The 26,267-nt window shown below is 44.2% G+C and overlaps 1 protein-coding gene across 5 annotated transcripts in view; it reads right to left on the reverse strand.

The window, feature by feature from the left end:
* PPARG (peroxisome proliferator activated receptor gamma) overlaps positions 1 to 26,267 on the reverse strand; it is a 139,038-nt gene that overhangs the window by 15,752 nt on the left and 97,019 nt on the right. For 4 of the 5 annotated variants that reach the window (XM_051851046.3, XM_008260201.5, XM_089304870.1 and 1 more), the window contains 3 exon segments: positions 20,691 to 20,829; positions 11,228 to 11,427; positions 645 to 1,095 (listed from right to left, as the gene is read on the reverse strand). In XM_051851046.3, the coding sequence (XP_051707006.1) occupies positions 645 to 1,095; positions 11,228 to 11,427; positions 20,691 to 20,829 (790 nt within the window). 5 annotated transcript variants of the gene reach the window in all.

The raw sequence follows: 26,267 nt of genomic DNA on the forward strand, positions 1-26,267 counted from the left end.
GCGAGACCGGTGTTCATGCTTATGACGCCAGTGTCCCACATCAGAGTGCTTGTTCAAGTTCCCGCTGCTCCGCTTCGCATTCTCTACTGCTAATATCCCTGGGAAACAGCAGGAGATGCCCAGGGGTGTGGCCCCTCCCACCCACATGGAGTTTCTGGTTCCCGGCTTCGGCCTGGCCTACACCTGGCTGTTGCAACCATGTGGGGAGTGAACCAGCAGAGGTCTTCCATCCTCCCCTCTCTATCCCTCTGCCTATCACATAAATAAATAAATAAACCTTAAAAAGCAAATAAACCTTTAGCAATCAATACCTGTCTATGCCAAGTGAGCACCATCATTAGGTAAAGTCACACACGTCATTACTCAAATGAACTGAAGATTGCACTGGCCTTCTGGGAGGGAAAGGTAAGGAAAAAGAAGAAAAAAAAAGGAAAAGCGGGCATTCGTCTTCTGTGATTGGGTCTGACCAGAAAAAATACCGTGAGGGATAAAAAGACAGCCCAAGTTCTCCTAAAAGAACTAGCTCTTTTTATATGAGAAATGCTGTTAAGAACAGGGTAAAAAGGAACATGGACTACCACAGGAAATATAGCACTTCTAGTTGTCCCACACTCTTTCACGGAAAATTAAAAGATGGATCTTACCTCCACTGAGAATGATGACGGCTATGAATATTGCCAAGTCACTGTCATCTAACTCCAGTGCATTGAACTTCACAGCAAATTCAAACTTGGGCTCCATAAAGTCACCAAAGGGCTTTCGCAGACTCTTTAGGAACTCCCTCGTCATGAAGCCTTGTCCCTCCGATATGAGGACCCCGTCTTTATTCATCAAGGAGGCCAGCATGGTGTAGATGATCTCATGGACGCCGTACTTGAGCAGAGTCACCTGGTCGTTCAAGTCAAGGCTCACAAAGCCAGGGATGTTTTTGGCATACTCTGTGATCTCCTGCACGGCCTCCACGGAGCGGAACTGGCAGCCCTGAAAGATGCGGATGGCGACTTCTTTGCTCTGCTCCTGCAGGGGGGTGATGTGTTTGAACTTGATTTTATCTTCTCCCATCATTAAGGAATTCATGTCATAGATCACAAACGGCTGCAAATAAAAAAGGGGAAAGGTGGCTGAGTCAGACATCCTTAACTCCCAGCGAGTGCCATCCCAGTTCAGAAAGTGGCTCTAGACACTTCTGCTTAGCTCGGCAAAATCTTTGAAGCTGAAGACCGTTAGCCATGAGGAAGGACGCTTACTGTCTTACTAGTCATCGTGATCACGTCCTAGGCCCGAGGACATTCCACCGATTTTGATCTTCTTATCCTTTAATTAATACTGCAACTTTTACCTATGACTGGCGAAAAGTTCCAATTTCTTCTTTGTTGATTCTTAAAATGACACAAAACCTATTGTTTATCTTGGCTTTTGGTTTTAACCTCCTTTCAATAAAAAATCATTTCAGTGACTCAGGGTTGAAAATACCCTCTTGAACATAAAGTAATCTTGCAGTTTTAGATTAAATCTACTTGGATCACAAACGAAACACAGTGTGCATAAAAAGTATACTTAGCTACAAAAAAATCAGTCTGAAGGCAGATTAGAAATATTTTGCCAAGAAAATGTCTACTTCTTTTTTGTTAATACTCTGGAAGCCATCTGTTTTGGAAAGAACAGATGTAGAGGGCCTGTGGGTAAATGCCGCAAAAGTGGCAAAATAAAAAGGATTTTGAACTTCTTATTAAAAATATCTGCCCTTACACATCAAATAATAAATAAAATATGTGCATCCATCTCTCAAGCTTGCAATAAGCTGTCTTTAAAAGCAAGTTGTGTTGGTCATGAAATGCTCTTTCATTTACTCGTGTAGAACTAACCCAAGGTATGTGGTCACTGGGAAATTCTCAAGGCAAGTCTCAGAAGGGACACTATTTTATCGACACTGGAAACTGAACCGCACAAGGAGTTAACCCCAGTCCTATTCCAATAATGGCACGCCTGAAAGTACAAGCAAGAGTGGAGGGCATCTGGCTTCTGGTTTCGGTCCTGTGGTTAACTATGTGACTTAGGGAACGTCATTTATCTTTCCTAGGCCTCAAATGTCTCAGTCGAGGGTACGAGATAAAATTGGTGGTTTTCATCTCTTCTCATTTCTCAGAAGCAGTGTGTGTTGGGGGGGGGGGCTGCTGGTGGTGTATGTGTGCAAATGTTCACGCATACACACTGTACACAAAGTCTCAGATACACTGACAGTCAACTTTCTTTTGAGCACAGATACTGAGTATTCTCTTGAGAATGGCAGGAGGGAAGGGGTGCATGTGTGTCCACAGTGGCCAGTTTCAAGACCCACTGGTCAGGGGGTCTATTCATCTTGATAGGAGTCTCTAATTTTTTTTTTCTGTTATCAAACTGTTAAGTCCGTTCTACATTGGAGGAAATAATACTCACATTAGGGACTCTTGGATGTTGAGTGGATTTCTGAACTTGTACATGGTATCAACGCCATTTACTGGTGTTATTCAAAGAATTATTACTTTTGGTACCAAAAAAATTCATTTGAACTACACTTTGGCAAACCCCAAAAGATGTGAGGATCCAAGAGCAGGTCTCCTGGTGGCTCTAGCTGGTTTTTCAAATTGTATTTACTGTGTTTCTTAGTCACGTCAATTAAAACTTTATTTCCTGGCATGTCAGATTCTGATCATGAGAAGAATTTGAATGGATCATGAAGCTTTTACATGAACCTAGAGAAAATGATGAAATATGGGCTTTCGGCACTGCTGTGCAAATATCATGGTATGGACACCTGAAAGGTTCAACTGCACAGGTCCAAGTGCAAATAATATGAACACAAAATCATCGCCTCTTCATGTCTGGAAAGACGGTACTCAGAACTGCCCACGTCAACGTTTCGATCAGCTTCTGCGCCACCACTTGGCTTCCTGGCACAGAATGTACACATAAAATTCCTTCGCCTCCATGTAAGCAATTTATCTGGCACTTTGCCCCGATAAATCACCCTGTGACTCTTCCCCTTGACTTCCCCTGTCCCCTCATGCAGAGCCCCAGGTTCCTGTTTGTGAAACTCTGTGACAGTTGAACACAGGGCACAGAACCCTGCTAATTTTCTCTCCCAATTTAACAACAATGTGACTCTAAGCCCTTGGCAATCAAGGTTGGTCAGGATTTCCTGGCAGTAAACACTCAAGGACAGAGCAAGGAATCAGCACCCCCACCATCATGCCACACCATTCCAGTTTTTTTTAAATACCTTCAGTATTCTAAGAAAGTAGTGAATTGGCACGGAATTGTAGGTATTGACATAACAAATGCACATCAGGTGGAGTTTTCTGCTTTGTTTTGCTTTCCTTAGTCATGTTTAATTATGCGGCTTTCATTGCATTTTTAAAGCCTACATAAATTCTTTCAGCCTCCGTGTGGATGTGTCACATAGCAGCAGTCATCCCCAGGCACGATCGTCGCCACCCATACACCATTCTTAGAAGGCACACAGCTCACTGGCACATTACTTTCACACTTCATACAGAACCTCATTATCCTCATACCTAGTGGAAGGTGGCTGGTGGCCTGCCTGCCTTATGGAGAGCTGAATCATGCTCTTAAAACATCAATATTGTATTGGGGGTGGGTGTTTGGTGCAGCGGCTAAGGCGCCTGGGCGGTCACATCCCACATTGGAACCACTGGATTCGAGCGACAGCTCCACTCTCGGTTCTGGCTTCCTGCAGGTGCAGACCCAGGGAGGCAGCAGGTGATGGCTCAAGTAATTGGGTCCCAGCCACTCACACGGGAGATACAGTCTGAGTACTCAGCTCCTGGACATCCGAGGACTGAGCCAGCAGATGGGGTAGCTGCCATTCTCTCTCTCTCTCTCTCTCTCTCTGCCTTTCAAACAAAATAAATTTTTAAAAAGAGGAAGCTTTAAGATATTATTGCAGCATCTTATATTTCTGGTGCAGCAATGCATAAAATACACACTGCACTTGCATGGTCATGTTTCTGTATGTTTTACAAAGCAAAGTGGAGCCCATATACTTTGAATTGGCTTATACGAGATCATCTAATGACCTGCCATCTTGGGAGGAGCCACATGACCTTCAAATCTTGTCTTGATGATTTTACACTACCAGTTTGGGGCTCAGAGTGTGTTTATCTTCAGAAACTACGTCAAATGGCTGGATAAAGCTTAATTACAGTTTGGACATGATCAAGGGTGGATCCAGGTTTTTCTGGGTCTGAAATGCACATAACTGCTGAGGCTTTTTCTAGAAAAAATCTTACAAGTGGTGGGAACAGAATCGCTTGGGCTCTCCCCAGAGCATCAGAAGGACTCTATAGGAAGGTCCCCACGACCTCCTGGTCAGTCTATCTCTGGCCATGATAGGAGGGATTATACCTGAACACACCAAGTTTATAGCTGCTTTTTGAATAAATGAAATAGGAAGCCAAAGGGAGATAAAAGAGAAAAATCAACTAACAGAGCACAGGTTACTCTGGGGCTTGCTCTCACGAGGCAGATTGAAACGGGTGTGGGATACCACTCTTCCCTTTTTCAAACAATCACTGGGTAACCTAGTCCGAGTTAAAACTGACTTGGAGAAAATGTGCTCCTCATCTCGTGGGGCTCTCCAAGGATTCCCAGTTTTCCTGAGAAGGAGCAAGGGGTTCCTGGGGCCCACCTCCTTCACTCAGCTCTCTTCTCCCTTTTTACGCTTCATCACGTTAAGATGCATATGGCTCTCCAGGATGAGCTGTAACGGGTGAATGTTAATGCAAACCACGAGGGATTGGTTTCCTCAACCTCTCTTGGGTTTCTGCCCCCCCTTGTTCCTATTTTCCTTCTGTAGAGAACCTCAGGATTTACAGAACTAAAGAAGGCTTCAGAAATAGGGGCCAGTGTTGTGGCACAGTGGGTTAAGCCACGGCTGGCACCCCCTCCCAGAGTGCTGTTTCAAGCCCTGGCTGCTCCACTTCCAATCCAGCTCCCTGCTAACGTGCCTGGGAAGGCAGCAGAAGATGGCCAACTATGTGGGAGAGTGGATAGAGTCCCAGGCTCTCGGCTTTGGCCTGGCCAGCGACAGCTGTTGCAACCATTTGGGGGAGTAAACCAGTGTGGATGGAAGATCTGTTTCTCTGTCTTTCCCTCCTTGCCACTCTTCAAATAAAATAAATGTTAAAAAAAGAAAGAAAGAAAAAGATAAAGGATCTGCACCATCATTGTCTAAGTATGAAGCCAAGATACCTTCTCAAGTCAAATCGCTGTTGACAGCATATCCTGAACCAGAACCAGCACTCCCTCTTGACTGCTGGGAGAGTTCTTTCACCTCTCCCATTGCTCTCTCTGTGACTTCCCCATTCCCTTCTACTTTTTCATTAAAATGTCTATTCTGGGATGAACTGGGGCTTCTAAACTGAGGCTTTTCTAAGCTGCGCTCTTGAGGCACTGTCTTTGGAACAATTGTTTCCTAGAGTTGCTAGTCGAGTGGTGCGCCGGACAGAAGTTTGAAAGCCTGTCAAATGTAATTCTGTTTTCCTGTGTGGCTTAGGGATTTAAGACAAACAAATGAAAACTTCATAAGAAGAATTATCCACATTCTAATGAGCTAGCACATAACCACAGCCTCTAAAAAAATCATCCGCTGCCAGCCAAAAGGTTACACAGTGGGCAGACAGAGGTACTGGCCAAGTAAGTCCAACCATTGGGGAAGAAAGTCCAAGGGCTTGTCTTACTACCTAAGTAGAATGTCTTTTTTTTTTTTTTTTAAACTTATTCTCTGAAATAACACTATTGGCTGAGGTCTGTTGGATCTTTAGCTACTCCTGACAGTGCTGACAACAGGAGAATACACTAATACCGCTGCACGCATTACTGACCCAGGAGCTCCCCAGGAGCTGTGGAAACAAGTCAGCGCTACTCTCCCGCCCCGCTCCTTCTAGGTGCCCGAGTCTCTGCTCTGAGAGCTCACCTGGAGGGCTTTCTTCCTAGAGAAGCAGATTTCAGCTCAGCCAGGTTCTTCCAGAGATCATGGGAAAAGAGAGAGCACTGTTCATCTCTCTAAACACGCACTTAGCAGGGCAGCTATGTTTCCAACTGTTTGAGTCACTAGGTTTGATGGCCACATTAAACTTTAGAATGCACACACTTAAGTGGGTACAGAAATGCTTTCACAAAAAGTTTACATTTCCATATTGGTTTTCCTCTTCAATAGTTTCGTATTTCATACACGACTTAGAATGACTATTTTTCTGATGGCACCAGTTTCATTCTTGTAATTATAAAAATCGTGACTCCACATGTATTCATCATAAACACTGTAATGCCTTGGAACCCAAAGTCCAATATAGTACAAATAAAAAGTTTTATTCCTTATTTGCAGATTCAGTATAGCCAGGGCTTCACCATCTCTTAGATATGGAGTGAAAAGTTGGCAGGCACAACCAAGGATTTTTCTATTTATTGTTTTATGACAAACCACAGCACTGGAAATGGTTTTTGAAAACCACTCTCAGTTTATTTTCATCAACAAACATGGGACCATGTGACACAGACACACCCGGTGTGGTCATTGCATCAGGGTATAGTCAAACACGGGGAGCTTCCAAAGTCCATTCAGTTATCAAACTGCCTTCACAAAACTCAGAGCCTGCCCTGCTTCTAGCTATTCACGGTTTTCAGAGTTCAGGGGAATCTCTTAAAGAAGGGAGCTTGACTGGAACAAGCCACTGACCTGGACACACCTCGTGGGAGAACCAGCCCCTTCTCCTACTGTGCTAAAATTCCTTTGCTGGCGATCAATATTTAGTGGTTCTGTAGCCCACCTTTCCCTAGCCCTGAACCCTAAATCCTCAACCATTATTCTTTTAGATAAGACAATGAAGAGTAAAGGCATCATAGCCCAAAGATAAGAAGTTAAAGTTGATAGGAAGGGAGGAGGAACACTTAATTTATCTGTTTCGAAAGGTGCAAGTGGCCCCAGGGTATAAGCGATAGGAGAAGGAAGTTTAGCTGGGCAGGGAGAGAAGGCCTGGCTGCCCCGGAGGCAAATGCTGAGAGGGCAGCTGGCTCCAGAATGGGCAACGGCTGAACAGTAAGATAATTTCAAGAATGGCCTCTTCTATCAACCTCTTCCAGAGGTTCTGTGTAACTGGTCATCCGCTGTTGGTAGCATCTCCTGGCTTGGCCTAACCAACACAGATGACGTCAGTTTCCAGCAGGCTGTGGAGTGAGTGCTAACTGGCTTGACTACACAGCCAGAGCTGCTTTTGTCCACCCCCCACTCTCTCAAGAGTCCAGACTTCTGTACGAGTTTTTCTATCAACCCAAATCTTAACTTTCATGAGTGCTGGCCAAGAGATAACATAACACCCCCGAGATAGATGCTATCAAATGAATAATAGGACCGTGCAGATAAAGAACAAATCTCTAATCTCATTGGAAATTACATGTGGTATTTTTTTCTCTCTCTCCCATATTCCTCTCTGAACTATTTCTTTCCACTAGTGCTTAATTTGATTTTGCAAGATAAGGGAGAGAGGTCCAAACAATTCTATTTCAGTTTTGTGTAATCAGCAAATGGATTACTTTAATTTGACTCACTCTTGCTTTTTCTAGACCCCAACTAGAGGCAATTCTGCCTTTATCCAGATCATTAATGAAGTCCACTTTAGTAAGCAAACATTGAACTAGTCTGAGGCCTTCTGTGGAAAGTCCAGATTTCAAAGGGCACAGGCAACAGTTTTTAATTCAATTAAGCAAATACAGTCTGAGTAACTACTAGGGGCAAGGCATAGTCTTAGTTATCATAAGGAGAAAAATGATAAACACTTGGCCTCTGAACTTGAAAGCCTAATCACTAAGGATTTTGCAGCCCTTTCCTTTAAACCATCTTAAAAGCCATTGAGCCATTTATTATTTTTTTTTTTAAAGATTGATTTGAAAGGCAGAATTAGAGAGGTAGACATATGCATGCACACAGGGCGGGGTGGGGGGAGACTGACTAAGAGAACAATCTTCCATCTGGTGGTTCTTTCCCCAGATGGCTGCAAAGGCTGGGGCTGGGCCAGGCTGAAGCCAGGAACCTGGAACTCCATCTGAGTCTCCCACGTGGGTTCAGGGGCCCAAGGACTTGGTCCATCTTCCACTGCACTCCCAGGTGCATTAGCAGGGAGCTGGACTGGAAGTGGTACTGCCAGGACCTGAACCAGCACCAGTATGTGGCGTTGGCACTGCCGGTGGCAGCTTTACCTGTTATGCCAGAACACAGGCCCAAAAAGCCTTTCCTTCTATAAACAGCTTCCAATTATCTCATTTTTAAGTCAAAGATTTAGAGCCAAGGCGTCCACTGGAGTGCGGTTTTACAGTGGGCTCCAGTGGTTTCGGCTCTGTGTCCTTCAGTAACCCAGAGTATGTTGACCACCTGTAGTGAAAATTTAAATACCAGAGATGTTTTTGTTTTTGTCTTCCTCCTATCTTCCAGGTGCTATTCAACCGATAGGATTTCCAGCAGGACTTGCAGGCCTGGACTGGGAGATAAAGTGGAGGTGAGAAAGCAGAGCCTGGAAAAGAAATGGCCCTGGGCAAAACTGTGACGCAAACTGCTTGCTGCAGGGTCCATCTGTGTGGCAATCCTGGGCAGGTATGGGCCCCCAGCCTCCAGCGCTCTCCCTGCACCTGCTCCCAGCAATCTGCTTTAAAGTTGTAATGCTCTTCAGCCTGCTTGCTCTTGGTTTCCTTCTATTTCTCTCCCTGGAAAGGAGCAGTCTCTTTTCCATAGTCAAATCAGCTCTAGAGGGGTCTTCAGGCACATCTGCGGACCAATCTTTTCACCTAATGAACACAGAAGTCATCTTTAGGACGACCTGTGTTCTGCAGTCCAGTGCACGGGGAAAGCAGCGGTCCTTGCTACCGTAATTCAAGAATAAAAGAGGGCAAGACAATTTCCCAACTGTGAATATACTGGGATGGCAGGATGAGAAACTCCTGCTGTTCTTTTATTTTTGACAGGCAGAGTTAGACAGTGAGAAAGAGAGAGACAGAGAGAGAGGTCTTCCTTCCGTTGGTTCACCCCCCAAATGGCCACTACGGTCGGAACTGCGCCGATCCGAAGCCAGGAGCCAGGTGCTTCCTCCTGGTCTCCCATGTGGGTGCAGGGCCCAAGGACCTGGGCCGTCCTCCACTGCACTCCTGGGCCATAGCAGAGAGCTGGCCTGGAAGAGGGGCAACCGGGACAGAATCCGGCGCCCTGACCAGGACTAGAACCCGGGGTGCCGGTGCCACAGGCGGAGGATTAGCCTAGTGAGCCAACGTGCCGACCGCCTGCTGTTCTTAAAACTGGTAAAAATAAATCATACTCAGAAGGTTTGCCCGAGGTGAAGCTTCTCCCGGTTCATGTACATCCTACATCCCCCTGCTCCTTCCAGTCAAGGGGAAAGGCTAACTTCCAACACCACGAGGGCCAGCACGCTCAGAATGCCGGGCACTGAGGTGGGAGCCTGCACTGTCCCCCTTCGTCCCCATGCTTGCTGCAGGAGCTTAGCACAGAATGCTTCAGTTCTGGATTCAGTTTCCTTCTCCTCAAAAAGAGGATAACAGCAGCTGTACGATGGCTATATGGCTTGAAGGTCATAAATGTGTGAGATTTTTCTGAAATTGTAGCAAACTTGATCCAGGTCTATTGTTGCTGAAATGTCAACAACCTCGGCCAGCACCGCGGCTCACTAGGCTAATCCTCCGCCTGCGGCGCCGGCACACCGGGTTCTAGTCCCGGTCGGGGCGCCGGATTCTGTCCTGGTTGTTCCTCTTCCAGGCCAGCTCTCTGCTGTGGCCCGGGAGGGCAGTGGAGGATGGCCCAGGTGCTTGGGCCCTGCACCCCATGGGAGACCAGGAGGAAGCACCTGGCTCCTGGCTTCGGATCGGTGCAGTGCGCAGGCCATAGCGGCCATTTGGGGAGTGAACCAATGGAAGGAAGACCTTTCTCTGTCTCTCTTTCTCTAACTGCCTGTCCAAAAAAAAAAAAAAAAAAAAAAAAAAAAAATCAACAACCTCTTTAACAAGTTAGAAAGCTCCTTGTCCTTACTGACAGGTAGCTCTGTCTGTTTTCTTCTAGTAGCTGATTCCTGTCTTACTAAATGGGTCAGCTAAAGGAAAAAGAAATATCATCTTGAGCTGGTCATCAAAATACATCGAAGGGTAATGAGATTTTTTTTTCCCCAGAGCGGGAGTGGGGGGGGGCTACACTTATCTCTTAAGTAATTGCATAACTGTCCTGGCGGTATTCACATGAAAATCGATGACTGCACACTGGGCTTTGAAGCACAGAGGTGGTGCCTTCTGCAGCTCCTACTGCCCTAGGAACACTCTGCAGATCTTAAAATCAAAGCCAGATCCTGTCTCTAAAGAAACTGAGGCACAGAGACAGGACCCAGGCCACAGCACAAGCTGATGGCAGTCTTGGGACTAGGATCCAAGTAGAGCTTTGTGTTAGTACAATTCCATGTTGCTTTCTCAGCTTCCTATCAGGGCAGAGTTTTGCTTCTTGGATAACTTGACTTGGTAGCAATTATAATCCAGTTTGAGTTTTCTAAACAGTGCTACTTAATAGGCCTCCAGATGTTTGAGAAGCCACTGGAGAAGCCCTGGCAGCTCAGAGCCTTGCAGAAAATTCATTTACGTAATAAAAACACAGAGCTTGCAGCTCCTCAGTACCAGTGAATAGAATGTGACAGGACAGAGAGATAACAAGTATCTGGAATGCACTCACGGGAACCTCCTGAGAGGTAACTGGCTGTTCTGCCAGGTGCAAGAAGGGGACTGAACCCCTTTTCTAAACCCAGGCCAGACCTGTCCCAGAGGAAGCAGGGCTGCCGGAATGAGCTTGTGGCTAGTCACTCTGATGCCAAGAAAAGAGAGAGATGCTGAACGAGGGCGGAGGATGAAGAGGCCTGAGCTCACTCGTCGCAGCTCAGATCACCTGCTCGTTCTTACACTACTCTCAAAGGCTTTCTTACGGCTTGGGGTACGTTTCCCTTTTTCAAAACAATGTTTGCTTATCCTATCTGAAAACATCTCCTGTGTCTCCGACTCAGCCTGCAATATGTTAACAGTCAACAGGTGACCCGTATTCCGCACATGCACGTGTACCATCATAAACCATTCACTCACGACACACACACACACACACTCCAGCCACCCCCGATGAAGACAGCAGAAGAGAACTAACTGATTTGTCTGTCGTCTTTCCTGTCAAGATCGCCCTCGCCTTGGCTTTGGTCAGCGGGAAGGACTTGATGTATGAGTCATACAAGTGCTTTGCCAGGGCCCGGAGGTCGGCAGACTCGGGGTTCAGCTGGTCGATGTCGCTGGAGATCTCCGCCAACAGCTTCTCCTTCTCGGCCTGGGGCATCCGCCCAAACCTGATGGCTGCGGAGGGAGAGGAAGGACAGGATGAATTACTACTGCTCCTGCCTGCGCTGTTCCCTCCCGCCCCTCCTCCCACTAATCTCCAATTCTGGTCTCACTATCATTTTGCTCAGGTTTTCATTTCACAGCAGGAAATCATAAAAATCACACCGACCACTCCTTTAAATCAAAAAATGTAATGCATGATCCTGCTGGAAAGGTGAAAGAATCTGAGTTCAGCAGAGGAAGGAAAGCAGACTTACTTCAGCATAGAATCACTGGGAGCAGACTCCTACTCATTCCTCAAGACCCACCTTCCATGTGACTTGTTAATTAACTTATTTATTTGAGAGGCAGAGCTATAAACAGAGAGAAGTTGAGACAGAGAAATCTTTTCCATTTGGTGGTTACTCCAGAGCTGGGTCAATCCAAAGCCAGGAGCCAGAAGCTTTTCCCAGGTCTCCCAAGTGGGTGCAGGGGCCCAAGCACTTGAACCATCTTCCATTGCATTCCCAAGCCGCTAGCAGGGAGCAGGATTGGAAGTGGTGCTGCTGGGACTCGAACTGGTGCCCATATGGGATGCTGGCGCCACAGTGGAGGCTTATTGTAGGTAAACAATAAGGGTTTATTAAATTAAACTGCAGAATACTAAGCTTAAAAACAGAAAATGAGATGGTACGTATGCTGGAAAGTTTGGGAACATGATCACAGCAGAAAGTACCAAGTGAGAATGATAGGATATTAAAGGAAGAAATCAGCATAATTTGGGGGAAATCAGGGTTATCATATAATGAAACAGACGTGGCTACAGTGAACCACCATGCTCTTGGACTTCAGTTATTCACAGATCACACAATACTGTCTCTTCACTCAGTGAAAAATTATTAAGTGACTATCCTGTGCCAAATATTGTTCCAAGCTCTGGTTAAATTTTTACAGGTGAGAAACTATAAACATACACAGAATTTTACATGCCTAGGCAACTATTTTGCTTTCAGTGGGTAATCAAGAAAGTTAATTTAAGATAGCCGTTTATTATACTTGCTAGTCCTGCTTTTTCCAAAATTAGCCAAACAAGCCAAAAATAGCCAAACAAGAACTTGAAACTCGTTTAGAATTAGGAAATATTAAAGCCAGATCCTTCCGCTGTAATCTAACTTAAAGGTGATTTTTTACAATGTGAAGTTTGCTTTAATGGTTTGATCCTATGAACAAACTATCTGTCTTGTTTAAATGCTGATGTTATAAATTAGGTCAAATGAACAATGAGTTTAACTAAGTATAAATGCCCCGCTACACACCAGAGATTCAGAAAAGGAGTGAAATACACATCCCATTTGGTGGAACGAAACCTGCACAAAACACGTAGAAGCCTGATGTTGTGGAGGAAACAAATTTTATTTGCAGGCATTTTTTTTTAAAGGAGAAACAAGCTAATTTTCTTCTGCAGCTTTTGTTCCCGGGCACTCCTATCCATCTACCTCCTGTGAGACAGTGGGACAAAGCCCAGGAGGTGTTCGGGACAGTGCCAGACCACAGTCATGCTCACAAACACAGCTTTTATCACTATGGACAAAGGGGTCAAGGGCGACTAAGGTTTCTGTGGGCTACAGACCAGAAGGGCATCCACGCACACTGACGTCTCCACAGATAAAGAACAAAACAGAATACATCTGTCTCTCTCTAAATCATTTGAATTAATTCTGATTCTCAGTCCCTAGCCTTTGAGTGGAGAATCTGAGAACCAAGATGAGAACAGAGGCTGCATCACTGTTTCCTACAACACTGAGGTTAGAGTTTAGGAACAGAAGGAAGGGGCCAGTGCCATGGTGTAGAGGGTAAAGCCACTGCCTATGATGCCAGCATCCCATACGAGCGCCAGTTCAAGTCTAAATTGCTCCACTTCTGATCCGGCTCCCTGCTAATGCGTCTGAGAAAGCAGGAGCAGATAGCCCAATTTCTGGGGCCTTGCCACCTATGTGGGAGAGCTGGAGGAGGCTTCTGGCTTTGGCCTGGCCCAAGGCTAGCTATTACGGGGAATGAACTAGTGGATGGAAGATCTCTTTCTATCTCTGTCTCTCCCTCTAACTCTGCCTTTCAAATAAACAAAAATAAAGCTAAAAACAAAACCAGAGGATGAAGATGAGCATTACAGGTAGAAGACAGAAGCATGAAGCCTGCGCGTGTTCATACACAAACGTGATTTTCCAGTCTCCTATCACTGGTGATTCACCTCAGAAAACAGAATGCTCCATGTCATCAGTGAGTGAGAACTTCTGGCCTCTCTGACATGTTTTCAAAATAGCTACCAATAGCAGGAGCATTATTGACAAATGTCACTAAATGCCAACAATAAAGACAAACTACACAGATCAAGTGAAGCAGATTTTCATAATAAATCATTAGAAAATAGAAAAAGGAAGTAAACTGATCTTATTTTTAAAAAGTTCTCTATTTCAAGGTCTGAGGGATGGACTTGCGACTTGGCTCTTGCCAGGAAGGTTTTATGTTTTTCCACCTCTCTCTCTGTGGGGGCAAACAACAGGATTCGGCAATCTAGGAACTGTCATTTTCTAGTTTCTCTAAAGTAAAACAAGGAGAGCAACCTGAGCACCAGTATTAAGTTAGGTTCATGTGGAGGCAACGTTTTCCAAACTATCGCACAGGACATTTAAACATTTGCCCGGCTTTCTTTCTATAGTAGAGAGGAGCGATATGTCACTACCCAAGTTTCTAGCTTAATGTCCAGTACCCTGAAGTCCCACCTGACAACGTGTGACTATTTCATTGGACACTGTGATGGAGACACAGGGGAGAACAGGACGCATCTGGGCGGGGAGATCAGAGGCGTACACAGAGTGTACTTTGTCAGCACCTCTCTTTCCTAGCTCCTGCCTTTTCCTAGGCAGATGTTCACAGTTCTGATCCAAATACGGCCTTTCCTCTCCCACTGCACTCACTGAAAGAGTGGTCTTCACTCTGTCTGCGTCACCGCCTATGTACTCGCTAACCTCCTGCACGCGAGCTTTTGCCTCACTGGAATCGAGGGAGACTTTGCACGTCGAACTCCGGAACGCTTTTCTTACGGCCAGATCAAGGGCTCGCATAATCTACTGGGACTTGGCAGTGTTCTTCTCCAGCCTCTCACCCTCAGAACCCTTCCTCGTCCTGACTTGTCTTCTGGTTCCTTCTCCATTTCTCAGATCTCTTCCGTAGCCCTTCTTCCTTGTCCTCCGTTTGATCTAACTCACAGCAGGTGCTAATGAGTCCTCTGTTTCTTGAGATCCAGATCCTTATTTGTCACTTTCCCCCATATTCGTTTACATATGCATGCTGGGTATCCCATAAGCATCTCAAACACAATAAAACACTGACTTTTAAATTTTTCTCCTCCAGACTGGCTCTTCCTGTGTTCCTTTCTTGGTTTGTTGAATCATCTAAACTATATACCCTGAACAACCTTTTTATTATCATTATAAATTAATTTCTTTGGAAGTGAGAGAGAGAGGGAGAAATATCTTCCATCTACTGGTTCACTCCCCAAATGAAACTCAATCTGGTCTCCCAAGTGCTTAAGCCACCACCTGTCGCCTCATGAAGTTTGCATTAGCAAGAATTTGGATCAGAGTGGAGTCAGGATGCAAACCCAGGTGCTCCGGTCTGGGATGCAGGTATTCCAAGCACATCTTAGCCTGCTCCCCGAGCAATCCTGGACAATCTCTCTGCTCCTAGGTACACTTACCCACTGGTCATGGTCCTGATATTTCTATGTCTTTCCTTCTCATCCTTCCCAAAGTTTAGTGCCTAACACTGCTCTGGTCTTCTGATGGATTTCCCTGATTCCAACTTTCCCTCTCTCTCTCTCTCTCTCTTTCCACCCACCCACCCGAATTTCCCTGATTCTAACTTCCTTCCTTCCTTGCCACCCAGCCACCTACATCCCTAACTGCCTATGTACCTGCCTACATACGTACTTATCTACCTACCTACCTATTTTTTTAAACTGCTTCTGCAGTTTGGTTTTTGTTAATACAGATCTGATCATTGTCTTACTTTTTAAGGCAGCTGTGGTGTCACAGTAAGTAAGCAGGTTCCAGGGAAGAGAAACATCTGAACTGAGGCCCTGAATGTTACATAGAACTGCAACAGAGGACAGGAAGACATAATCAACGGAGGTCAGACATACATATGCAGGCAGAGGTATTTTCCAGGAACAGCAAAGCACAGTTCGCTTACAGTATACAGGGAACAAGGACAGGGGTAGGAGAGGGGTGGGGCTCTGTTGCAGATGATCACGAACGCGTGTGGGTTTAAATAACACAGCTGCCTTGCACATTAGGGCTCTGTTACCTGTTCTGAAAGTTAGACTTGGATTATTCTCCTTTACACCAGAAAGACCAAAGAGAAAAACTGCTTGAAAAGGTTAAATCTACTTGCCACTCAAGCTTTCTTTCCTTTTCCAAATATACACTAGAGCTACTCTTTGCAAGGCATTAAGAGAACTGTCTTAAAAATGCTGAGTGCCACAAAAATCTGTGAAACATTTTTTTTCTGGGCTTTTATGAAGCACTGAGAAATTATTTTTAATACTGTCAGTTAAAAAAAAATCCCATCATCGAAAATGGGCTACCCTAATCAGCAAAGATTTCACTAATTTTCATATTTCTGAAAGATAAAATTTTATCAAACCTCAGTATTATAGGGAAAAACCTGACTGAATGACTCATAAGTAACAGACAATTCTCTACTTTAGACTGTTTTTAAAAACACATTTTAACTTTTTAATTTAGTTCATATGGAAAACAGTTCTAAAGATGAAATATTCACCAAACTTCTTAATAACCAAATTATTTAATCAAAAATAGAAGCTACATTTTAAAAATATGGTTACTATCAAGGACCTGACAGCAGGATTTTTAAGCAAAAACTACTACTTAGAAAAACACAAAAAACCGTGCGTAAGCATTCGTTTGAGTGATGGACGGAGTTCATGATTAAGTCTCATCAAGATTCTCCAGATACACTTCCTTGGCCAGCAGTGGCTGACACAACGATGAGTAAGCGCACACTCCCCGGGCAGCCTAGGAAGTGGGTCTCTGTTTCTGTTTGACTCTGCTTTTGAGCTTCCTTCTGATGGTGCCATCTAGATGGGGCACTGACTGTTCTTGGAGGGCTCAGGAAGACTTGTGAGTAATCAGTCAGACCACAGCCTAGAAATGGTGGATCTGATGAAATGACCCAAATAACTGGACTGCGTGTTTTCCTGATTTCTTACAGAAAAAAACAAAAAACACGTTTCCAAAGCACATCAATCAACCCAGCGCTAGAGTGCTTTTTCACTCAGTGCTGAAAACAGATATTTGAGCATTAACTGTGTTTCCAACTGGAAGGATCCTGAAGTCACATTCCAAGACTTCTGGTGCAGTCAAGAGCAGAGACCCATCAGAAGGGTTTTCAGCACACACAGCCCGATCAACCACCCATGCCTCTCTGAAAGCTCACGCTGCCGTGGGTCTGCAGGCTGGGGCTCTGACACAACCGTCCATCAAACTAACAGCCTCAAACCGTGGATGAACGGACCAGAACATCTGATGCTTACCACTTGGGAAGACTGTAATCCTGTTTATAAGATACAGAATAGTGAGTGGAAAAGTGAAAACTTCAGAGAGTCAGGTGGTTTGATTATGTAGGATACGGAATTGTCAAGGTTGAAAGGATTTAGTGGTCACTGATGTCAGTGGCTTTCCAGAACAATGCCACAGCAGGGTTCTCCAAAGGTTAACGTAGACACCTGCTTCAAATCTATGAGTGTTGGGCCAAGGGAGAAGCTAAATACATGGAATGGACTAAATAGGGACCAAGACAGAGATGAAAGTAACACACAATGCAGTTAATTTACTTAGGCGACGTTTATTCCTTCTTGTCCATACTGAAAACAGCTGATTGGAGACAGGCTTTTGGTACAGTGGTTAAGATGGGACACTTGCACCCCCTGTTAGAGTGCCTGGGTTCCAGTCCCAGCTCTATGCTTGTTTTGGCTTCCTAATAATATGCCACCCTGGGAGGCAGCAGGTGATGGCTCAAGTATTTGGGTCCCTGACCCATAGGAAACAGGGATTCAGCTTCTGGCTTGTAGCTGTGGCCTGGCCTGGCCCAGCCTGGGCTGCTGTAAGCATTTGGAAGTTTTGTTTTGTTTATTAAGATTTATTTGTTTGAAAGAATTACAGAGAGATCTATCTATCTATCTATCTATCTATCTGCTGGTTCATTCCTCAAATGGCTGCAATGGCCAGGCCAAAGCCAGGAGCCAGGAGCTTCATCTGGATAGGTGGCAGGGGTCCAAGTACTTGGGCCATCTTCTGCTGCTTCCCAGGTGCACTAGCAGGGAGCTGGATTGGAAGGGGAGCAGTCAGCACCCATATGGGATGTCAGTGTCCCAGAGGGCAGCTTAACCCACAACACTGGCCTGTGAAGATCTCTCTTTGTCTGTCTCTCTGCTTAAAAAAAAAAAAAAAAAAGCTGGGTGGCTGATTTTGTGTTAACACTAGAAGCGTTTTTTGAGAACTTAAAAAGCATTGTGTATGAATGTAAACCTCATTACTGTTGGCCTAACTGTCCAAAGCAGTGAATTCTAACTAGTGACTATAACCTCCTAGAAAACTTGTATTTAGAAATGTCTTCCTCATCAAAATAACAGGCAAAAGTAATCAAAACCTACTTGTTGAGCTTCCTGTCCTGTGTACAGATCATATGGATGTGTTCTATGCTACAACACATTTTCACGACAACCTCTGGGAAGGGATTTTCTCAGTCAACTCTGCACTTTGTTAAGTGCTGAGCTGCGTATGCCTCTGATGTCATGACATTTAATTCCTATTGTTTTCTTGCCTTTGCAAGAATTACCAGAACACTCCTTCTCAGGATTGCATCCTCTCTGAAGACAATAAGTCATTGTTATATAAAGTCAAAAGATAATCTGATCATCAAGTTTATGATAGCTTTCTTTGACTTTCTTGGGAGGAGAAAATTATGCTGTCCATGTACTACGTATGTGGAGATGCATATATTTAATATTTGACTATAAGCAATAAACAACAGGAAATACATTTTATGCAAATGTGTGCAGCACCTCAAAGTAACAGGAATTATATTTTACTTGAATGTGTGAACTGACAATACTTTTAACAGGCAAAAAATAAATAGTGTTAAAAGCAGAATTGGCATGCTTCCTAGGCTGTCTTGGCGATAATGACCTCAAAGTCAATGATTTCTTCATGAAGATGAAATAAGTTTATTGCAACTTGATTGCATCACCTAAAATACAACCCTTGACTTGAAAACTTTTCCTTATGTTTTATGAGATCTGAAATAAAAAGGAAACTGATGGAATTAAACCAGCAGACCATTCTGCAATCAAGGACTGCAACTGTCCATGGCTGCACAGCAGATGTAGGCAGTTGTTCAGGAACGCTGGACGAAACCCCCATCAGGTCCACTGTTGTTGATGGCCCTGTGCAAAGTACTTGTCTTTAAAGGAACGGACTCACATTAGTGATATAAACACAACTTTGCAAGCTACTTTTAAAGGGTTAGGTATCCGTCAGCTTGCAATTCTCAAATATCTTGATAATTTCCACTGTGAAAATCACACACTTGCATGATAGAACAAAAATTTTCTTTTCTCAGATGCTTTAGAATCTATACAGATAAAAACTGACTTAAAAGGTTATCTTCTTGGGGCCAGCAATGTGGCCTAGAAGCTTAAGCCTCTGCCTGCAGTATCGGCATCCCATATGGGCGCCGATTCAAGTCCCAGCTGCTCCACTTCCAACCCAGCTCCCTGGTAATGCACCTGGGAAGGTAGTGGAAGATGGCCCAAGTGCTTGGGGCCCTGCACCCGTGTGTGAGACCCAGAAGAAGCCCCTGGCTCCTGGCTTCAGTCTGGCCCAACCCTGGCAGTTGTAGCCACTGGGGCAGTGAACCAAGAGATGGAAGCGCTCTCTCTCTCTCTCCCTCTCTGTGTGTGTGTGTGTCTCTGCCTTTCAAATACATACATACATACATACATCTTCTTAAAGGTCACATTTCAAATGAAATGAAGTTCAGTAGATTATTTTGATCATTCTGGTATTTTTATTTCTTGAGCCCATAATGATTTTTGAAAGAAGTAATACTTGATGAATGTAACACTATTCAGTTACAGCTGAATATTTTTTTGTGGTCCTGTCAATTTCATAACCAAGTAGTGACAAAGAATCATTTCTTCAAACAAGAGGCCTATCTTCCACGATTTTACGGTGCTGGTTCTACAGTTCCTGAAAACACAAGTGTTCTCAGGTCTTCTACTTTATTTCTCAAGTTGACACCCAAATCCCTAAGCTTGATTTTTAGATAGAGGCTTAAAAAGCAGAAAGCTTTACTGTTGCGTTTCTAAGGCATTTTATGGAACTTTATATTTGCTTTATCCTCAACAAATCTGTATGAAGTCAAGGATAGTGCTATATTGATCTTGGCATTGTAAAGAAGAAAAAAGTACAGAGCGCTTCAGGATTTTTCCTATATATAAGGAGGAAACCACCAATTTACTTAGTATAATTCTGTTTTTAATGCTATTAAATCAACATAAAGCCACAATTATAATTGTATTTGTTTTAAAACACTACAGTTTTTTCTATCATCCCTCAGATGTTTAAGTCTCTTCTTCCATCTCAGTAGATGCCCAATCACAGAGAATAAGATTTCGTACTAAAAACTTGGTTTAAGGCCGGCGCCGCAGCTCACTAGGCTAATCCTCTGCCTTGCGGCGCCGGCACACCGGGTTCTAGTCCCGGTCGGGGCATCGGATTCTGTCCCGGTTGCCCCTCTTCCAGGCCAGCTCTCTGCTGTGGCCAGGGAGTGCAGTGGAGGATGGCCCAAATACTTGGGCCCTGCACCCCATGGGAGACCAGGATAAGTACCTGGCTCCTGCCATCGGATCAGCGTGGTGCGCCGGCCGCGGCGGCCATTGGAGGGTGAACCAACGGCAATGGAAGACCTTTCTCTCTGTCTCTCTCTCTCACTGTCCACTCTGCCTGTCAAAAAAAAAAAAAAAAAAATTAAAAAAAAAAAACAACTTGGTTTAAAAACACTGAGCTAAATGAGAAAAGTTTTATTGGCACCTAATATTGTGAAATGTGGCATTCTGTAGAAAAACTGTGCACATTTTCAGCAGTGGCTCTAGTGCTCCATTGCTCTGGCTACTGTAATGAGGCTAAGTAGGTACATGGTGACAAGTGTTCACTCACCATTATGAGACATCCCCACAGCAAGGCATTTCTGAAACCGACAGTACTGACATTTATTTCTACTTTTTTTGTGGATTCGACAGTTAAGATCACACCTATCATAAATAAGCTTCAATCTGATGGTCCTTCGGAAGAAACCCTGCAAAAGATATGGAAAAAAAGGAGTAAATTTTACATCTTTGTGACATATGGAAGCAGCAACCTATAGATAAAGGCACACTGGCCCCAGGCACTTGAAAAAGTGAGTTCCCTTCCTTTTTTTTTTTTTTTTTAAAGATTTATTTATGTGAAATGCAGATTGACATAGAGAGGGAGAGACACAGACAGAGAGGTAGTCCATCTACTGTTCACTCCCCAAATGTCCTTAATAGCCAGGGCTGAGCCAGGCTGAAGCCAGGAGCCTGAAACTCCATCCAAGTCCCCCATATGGGTGGCAGGGACCCAAGCTCTTGAGCCAACATCCACTGGCTTCCCAGGTACATCAGCAGGAAGATGGATCAGAAGCAGAGAAGCCAGGATGGGAACCAGCACGCTGATACGGGTTGTGGGCATCCAAAGTAGAGAATGAACCTGCTTCACCACAACACCCACCCCAGGTGGGTTCTTGACACAGTTCTGTCACTGGTGACCTCACACAAGTCTTTCAAGACTTTCTAGAACTTAAATTTCTTTGCTATAAACTAAAAAACAAGAGGATCTCCAGTGTTCTTTGTTAGTGCTCAGACACTGACCACATCTAACTGATGTCATCCAGTGTATCTTGGCTCTGCATTTGGTTTTCAGCATGCTCTAAGAAGCGCTCTGGATTGAATGTAATGCAAATAAAACACCATGTAATCAGTTCAGTCTCTCTGCGAATCATTCCAACAGCATGCCCTAGTCTCTATAATTGTGCTAAGCAGTTTGGCAAACTTATAATCATTTCATTCTAAAATATGATCAGGGCCAATAAAAATCCACATGTGGATAATTTTTTGGAATTCTCTATGTTGCATAATTTCCTGCTGAATTTGTTTCGTTTATTTACACAGTTGAAAGAGTGCCCCATAATCATTGTAACCTACAGATAGAAAGATAATAGAAAACAATGAGAGAAGTAAATAAACAAATCAATCCCCAGAAAATCTGCTATCTCAAAATGATAAATATGTCAACTTAAGGATAATCAAATATTCCACTATATTTTGTAAGGCACTGAAAACAATCCTAATCAAAAACATCTTCTAATACCATTCTTTGGGTTCATTGTATTTCTATTCATTTTTATTATATTCATTATCATGTAACTCGATTCTTAATTCTTTCAAATTTGTCTGGCTCCATTAGGTACAAAAAGCACTGAATTAGTATTGGTTCTGGCACTAACATGCATTTTGACTTTTTCCAGATTTCTATCTTAAATACTATATATTAAAAGATAGATTTCTACTAACAAGTTTTTGTGGGAAAACCTAAATACAGAACTGTTGTCACTGATAAGTGGTGGTGAGAGATTTTGATTTTTACCCTTGTAATCATACAAATTTTATGTTATTCCATGATTTGCTTTCTGATTTTCATCTTGTAAATCTGGTATAATGGGTGGAAATGCTGCTTGGTTAGCTGACCAGGGGATGAGTTCCAGAGTACTCACTTATCTGTCATGGTTATACAGGAAGGCTTTTTTGATAAGAATTATGGTATTTAAATTTAACTCTTATTATACAAATTTTTGGCATGATTTATACAATGGCTTTCAAAACATATCATATCCTTTTTGTGATGATTAAGGATTTCATGATGCTAAAGAAATAATCATTCTGAATATTATTTATATACTATATAGTACATAAATTCTTTTTTTTTTTTTTGACAGGCAGAGTGGACGGTGAGAGAGAGAGACAGAGAGAAAGGTCTTCCTTTGCCGTTGGTTCACCCTCCAATGGCCGCCGCGGCCAGCGCGATGCGGCCGGCGCACTGCGCTGATCCAATGGCAGGAGCCAGGAGCCAGGTGCTTCTCCTGGTCTTCCATGGGGTGCAGGGCCCAAGCACCTGGGCCATCCTCCACTGCACTCCCTGGCCACAGCAGAGAGCTGGCCTGGAAGAGGGGCAACCGGGACAGAATCCGATGCCCCGACCGGGACTAGAACCCGGTGTGCCGGCGCCGCTAGGCGGAGGATTAGCCTAGTGAGCCGCGGCGCCGGCCAGTACATAAATTCTTCAACCAAAAATATATACAGACTCCAGCAACTTGGAACTTACTTTTTTTTTTTTTATTGGGATGCCAGCTCTCAGGTCAGGGGCTTTAACCTGCTGCACCACAGCACAGGCCCCAACTTTTGCTTTTTTTTTTTTTTTTTTTTTTAACACTAACCAATTATTCTTCTCATTTGACTCTTTCAGGAAATTTCGTGATGCTTAGTGATGTAAGGGTATCACTGAACGTTTTTCTATAAAATTTATTGATTTGAAAAATGAAATTTGCTTTTCCAAAGTTTCTTATTACTGATTTTAAAACATTCCTTAATGACACCCTTCTCTGTTACTCAGAGTCGATGAAACAGTGCGCCCTCTCAACAACCGATCTCCTTATTATCTTGAAGTCACTCACAACTTCAAAAACTATTTTGCATCTGTACTTATTTTATGGTCTTCATATTCGTCTGTGAGAAGGAGTTTATTTGAAAGGCTTTGTTTTGCTTGTTTTATCTAAACATTTTCTCCTTCAATGCTTTTTTTTTTTTGAAGAGAACACTTTTTTTTTTTTTAATTTATTTGACAAATAGAGTTAGACAGTGAGAGAGAGAGAGAGAAAGGTCTTCCTTCCATTGGTTCACCCCCCAAATGGCCACTAGGATCGGCGCGGCACTGCGCAGATCCTAAGCCAGGAGCCAGGTGCTTCTTCCTGGTCTCCCATGCGGGTGCAGGGGCCCAAGCTCTTGAGCCATCCTCCACTGCCTTCCCAGGTCACAGCAGAGAGCTGGACTGGAAGAGGAGCAACTAGGACTAGAACCCAGCACCCATGTGGGATGCCAGTGCCGCAGGCGGAGGATTAACCTAGTGAGCCGTGGCGCCGGCCCCTCCTTCAATGCTTTCATTTGAACTACACTGCAGGTGCAATGAGACAGAATAGTACAGTGAGATTAAAGGCCCTGTGCAAGGCCTGCATTCAGCTCTCCCATGCTCAGTCAATTAGCAGGTGGTATGTGCTAAACAGTCTTCCTAAGGAAGGCTCCCACATAGCAGCACAGCAGTAGATGACATCGTATTGTACGGCAGCCCTCACTTACTTCTACCTTCAGGTAAGTCTATGGTTTTAAATGATCTTTCACTAAAGATACAAAAATATAGGGCCGGCGCCGTGGCTCAATAGGCTAATCCTCCACCTTGCGGCGCCGGCACACCGGGTTCTAGTCCCGGTTGGGGCGCCGGATTCTGTCCCGGTTGCCCCTCTTCCAGGCCAGCTCTCTGCTATGGCCAGGGAGTGCAGTGGAGGATGGCCCAGGTGCTTGGGCCCTGCACCCCATGGGAGACCAGGAAAAGCACCTGGCTCCTGGCTCCTGCCATCGGATCAGCGCGGTGCGCCGGCTGCAGCGGCGGCCATTGGAGGGTGAACCAACGGCAAAAGGAAGACCTTTCTCTCTCTGTCTCTCTCTCTCACTGTCCACTCTGCCTGTCAAAAAAAAAAAAAAAAAAAGATACAAAAATATGATGAGACCTAGGATTGTAAGCAATAAAAAACTTGAAATCTCCAAAGTATATATATTTATAATATTTATATATTTACATGTATATATATAACTTTGAGTAGTAAAAGGTTTTAGTTTACAGAAGTCAAGAATTTGTCACCGTTTCGCTTTAATCCAAACCCAGTATGGTTATGCCTATCTGATTGAAATTTAGCAAGTTTCTTATACAAACTCCTTCCATGGGCACTATGTGAACGTTCAAGCCTTGCCATTAGCTATTTCATGCAATGTGACTACTCTTTTTAGTCCACCCATTAGTCTACAGTTTTGTGATCCATCATATTTTAGTTACAGGCGTATCCACATTCTACTGAAGCGGCAAGTGCTACGTGGCCAGAGCACCTTTCAGAAGGTCTTTGCAGAGGAGTCAAGCGCGCCTGGCTCCCACGAGTAGTGCTGACAAACTATGGAGACAGCCTTGAATAGGGACAGCCGCTGGTCTCATGCAGCTGTACTCAGAGTGTGGCGGCAATGCTGTGTAGTTCCTAACTAGCAAAGGGTGAACAACTGTATCACTTCAGCCTCAACGTCTTGTAGTCAGTGGTTCTCAAACTTTTTGGTCTCAGGACCCCTTTACTCTCCTAAAAATTATTAAAGGGCTTCTGTTTCTGTGGACTATGTCTTCTGATATTTATCACAATAGAAATGAAATGGAGAAATTTTTACGCAGAACAATATATGAGCAAATCTCTCATTATCCACCAGAACTTTGTCAATGCGCCACATCATGGAGCTTCTAGAACATTCCACGTAGATTGCAGAGAGAACAAGTGGAAAAGGTGAGTTTCCTGCTCATGGATACCTTAAAAGAGTCTTAGGGACCCCAAGGGATCCCCAGACCATACTTTGAGAACTGCTGTCTTGAGAAGCCACATCATATTGTCCCGTCACAGTTCTGTTAGTATCTTTAAATCTGTAATAGCGGCTTTCCCTTCCTAGGTGAGCATAACTTTCTTTGCATTTCAGTCTAGGAATTCTGTAATCTACATTTTGAATGGCACGTAAGTTCCTGTGCGTTACAATACTCAATTTTCTCTTTTTAAAAAAAATCTATGGTAGGTATATTTTTTAAGGTTTATCTCTTTATTTGGAAGGCAGAGATGCAGGGAAGGAGAGAGAGAGAGATATTCCATCTGCTGGTTCACTCCTCAAATGGCCGAACAGCCAGGGCTGAGCCAGGCCAAAGCCAGGAGCCTCACCCAGGTCTCATGTGGGTGCAGGGGCCCAACAAAGCCAGGAGCCTCACCCAGGTCTCATGTGGGTGCAGGGGCCCAAGCACTTGAAATAGCCTCCTCTGCTTTCTGTGGTTCATTAGCAGGGAGCTGGATCAGAAGTGGAGCAGCTGGAACTCAAACTCGTGCCACTATGGGAGGCCAGTGTTGCAGGCAGCAGCCTTACCTCCTATGTCACAGCACTGGCTCCTGCCTTCCATTCTAATCCTAACTCAAAGGCTCTTGGATTTCCTCCTCTCTCTTCTTTTTGGTTTTCGTTCTTTGTTTGCTTCTATCTTCTAAGCTTTAGTGCCCTCAGAATTTAGCATTTATCACTATAACCAATTAAGCACTCACAATGTTTCTTTCAATTTGCAGCTGTTCTTACTGATGTTAAATTGATTTTTTTAAAGATTTATTTATTTGTTTATTTGAAAGGCAGAGAGGGAGGAAGGGAGGGAGGAAGAAATCTTCCATCTACTGGTTCACTCCCCAAATGGCCGCCAACAGCCAAGATGAGGCCAGGCCAAAGTCAGCCTGGAGCCTCATGTGGGTCTCCCAGGTGGGTTTAGGAACCCAAGCACTTGGGCCATCTTTCACTGCTTTTGCATATGCAGTAGCAGGGAGCTGGATCAGAA

Source organism: Oryctolagus cuniculus, chromosome 10 (assembly GCF_051225735.1).
Source record: "Oryctolagus cuniculus isolate XC-2025 breed Fujian yellow rabbit chromosome 10, ASM5122573v1, whole genome shotgun sequence".
Classification (NCBI taxonomy): domain Eukaryota; kingdom Metazoa; phylum Chordata; class Mammalia; order Lagomorpha; family Leporidae; genus Oryctolagus; species Oryctolagus cuniculus.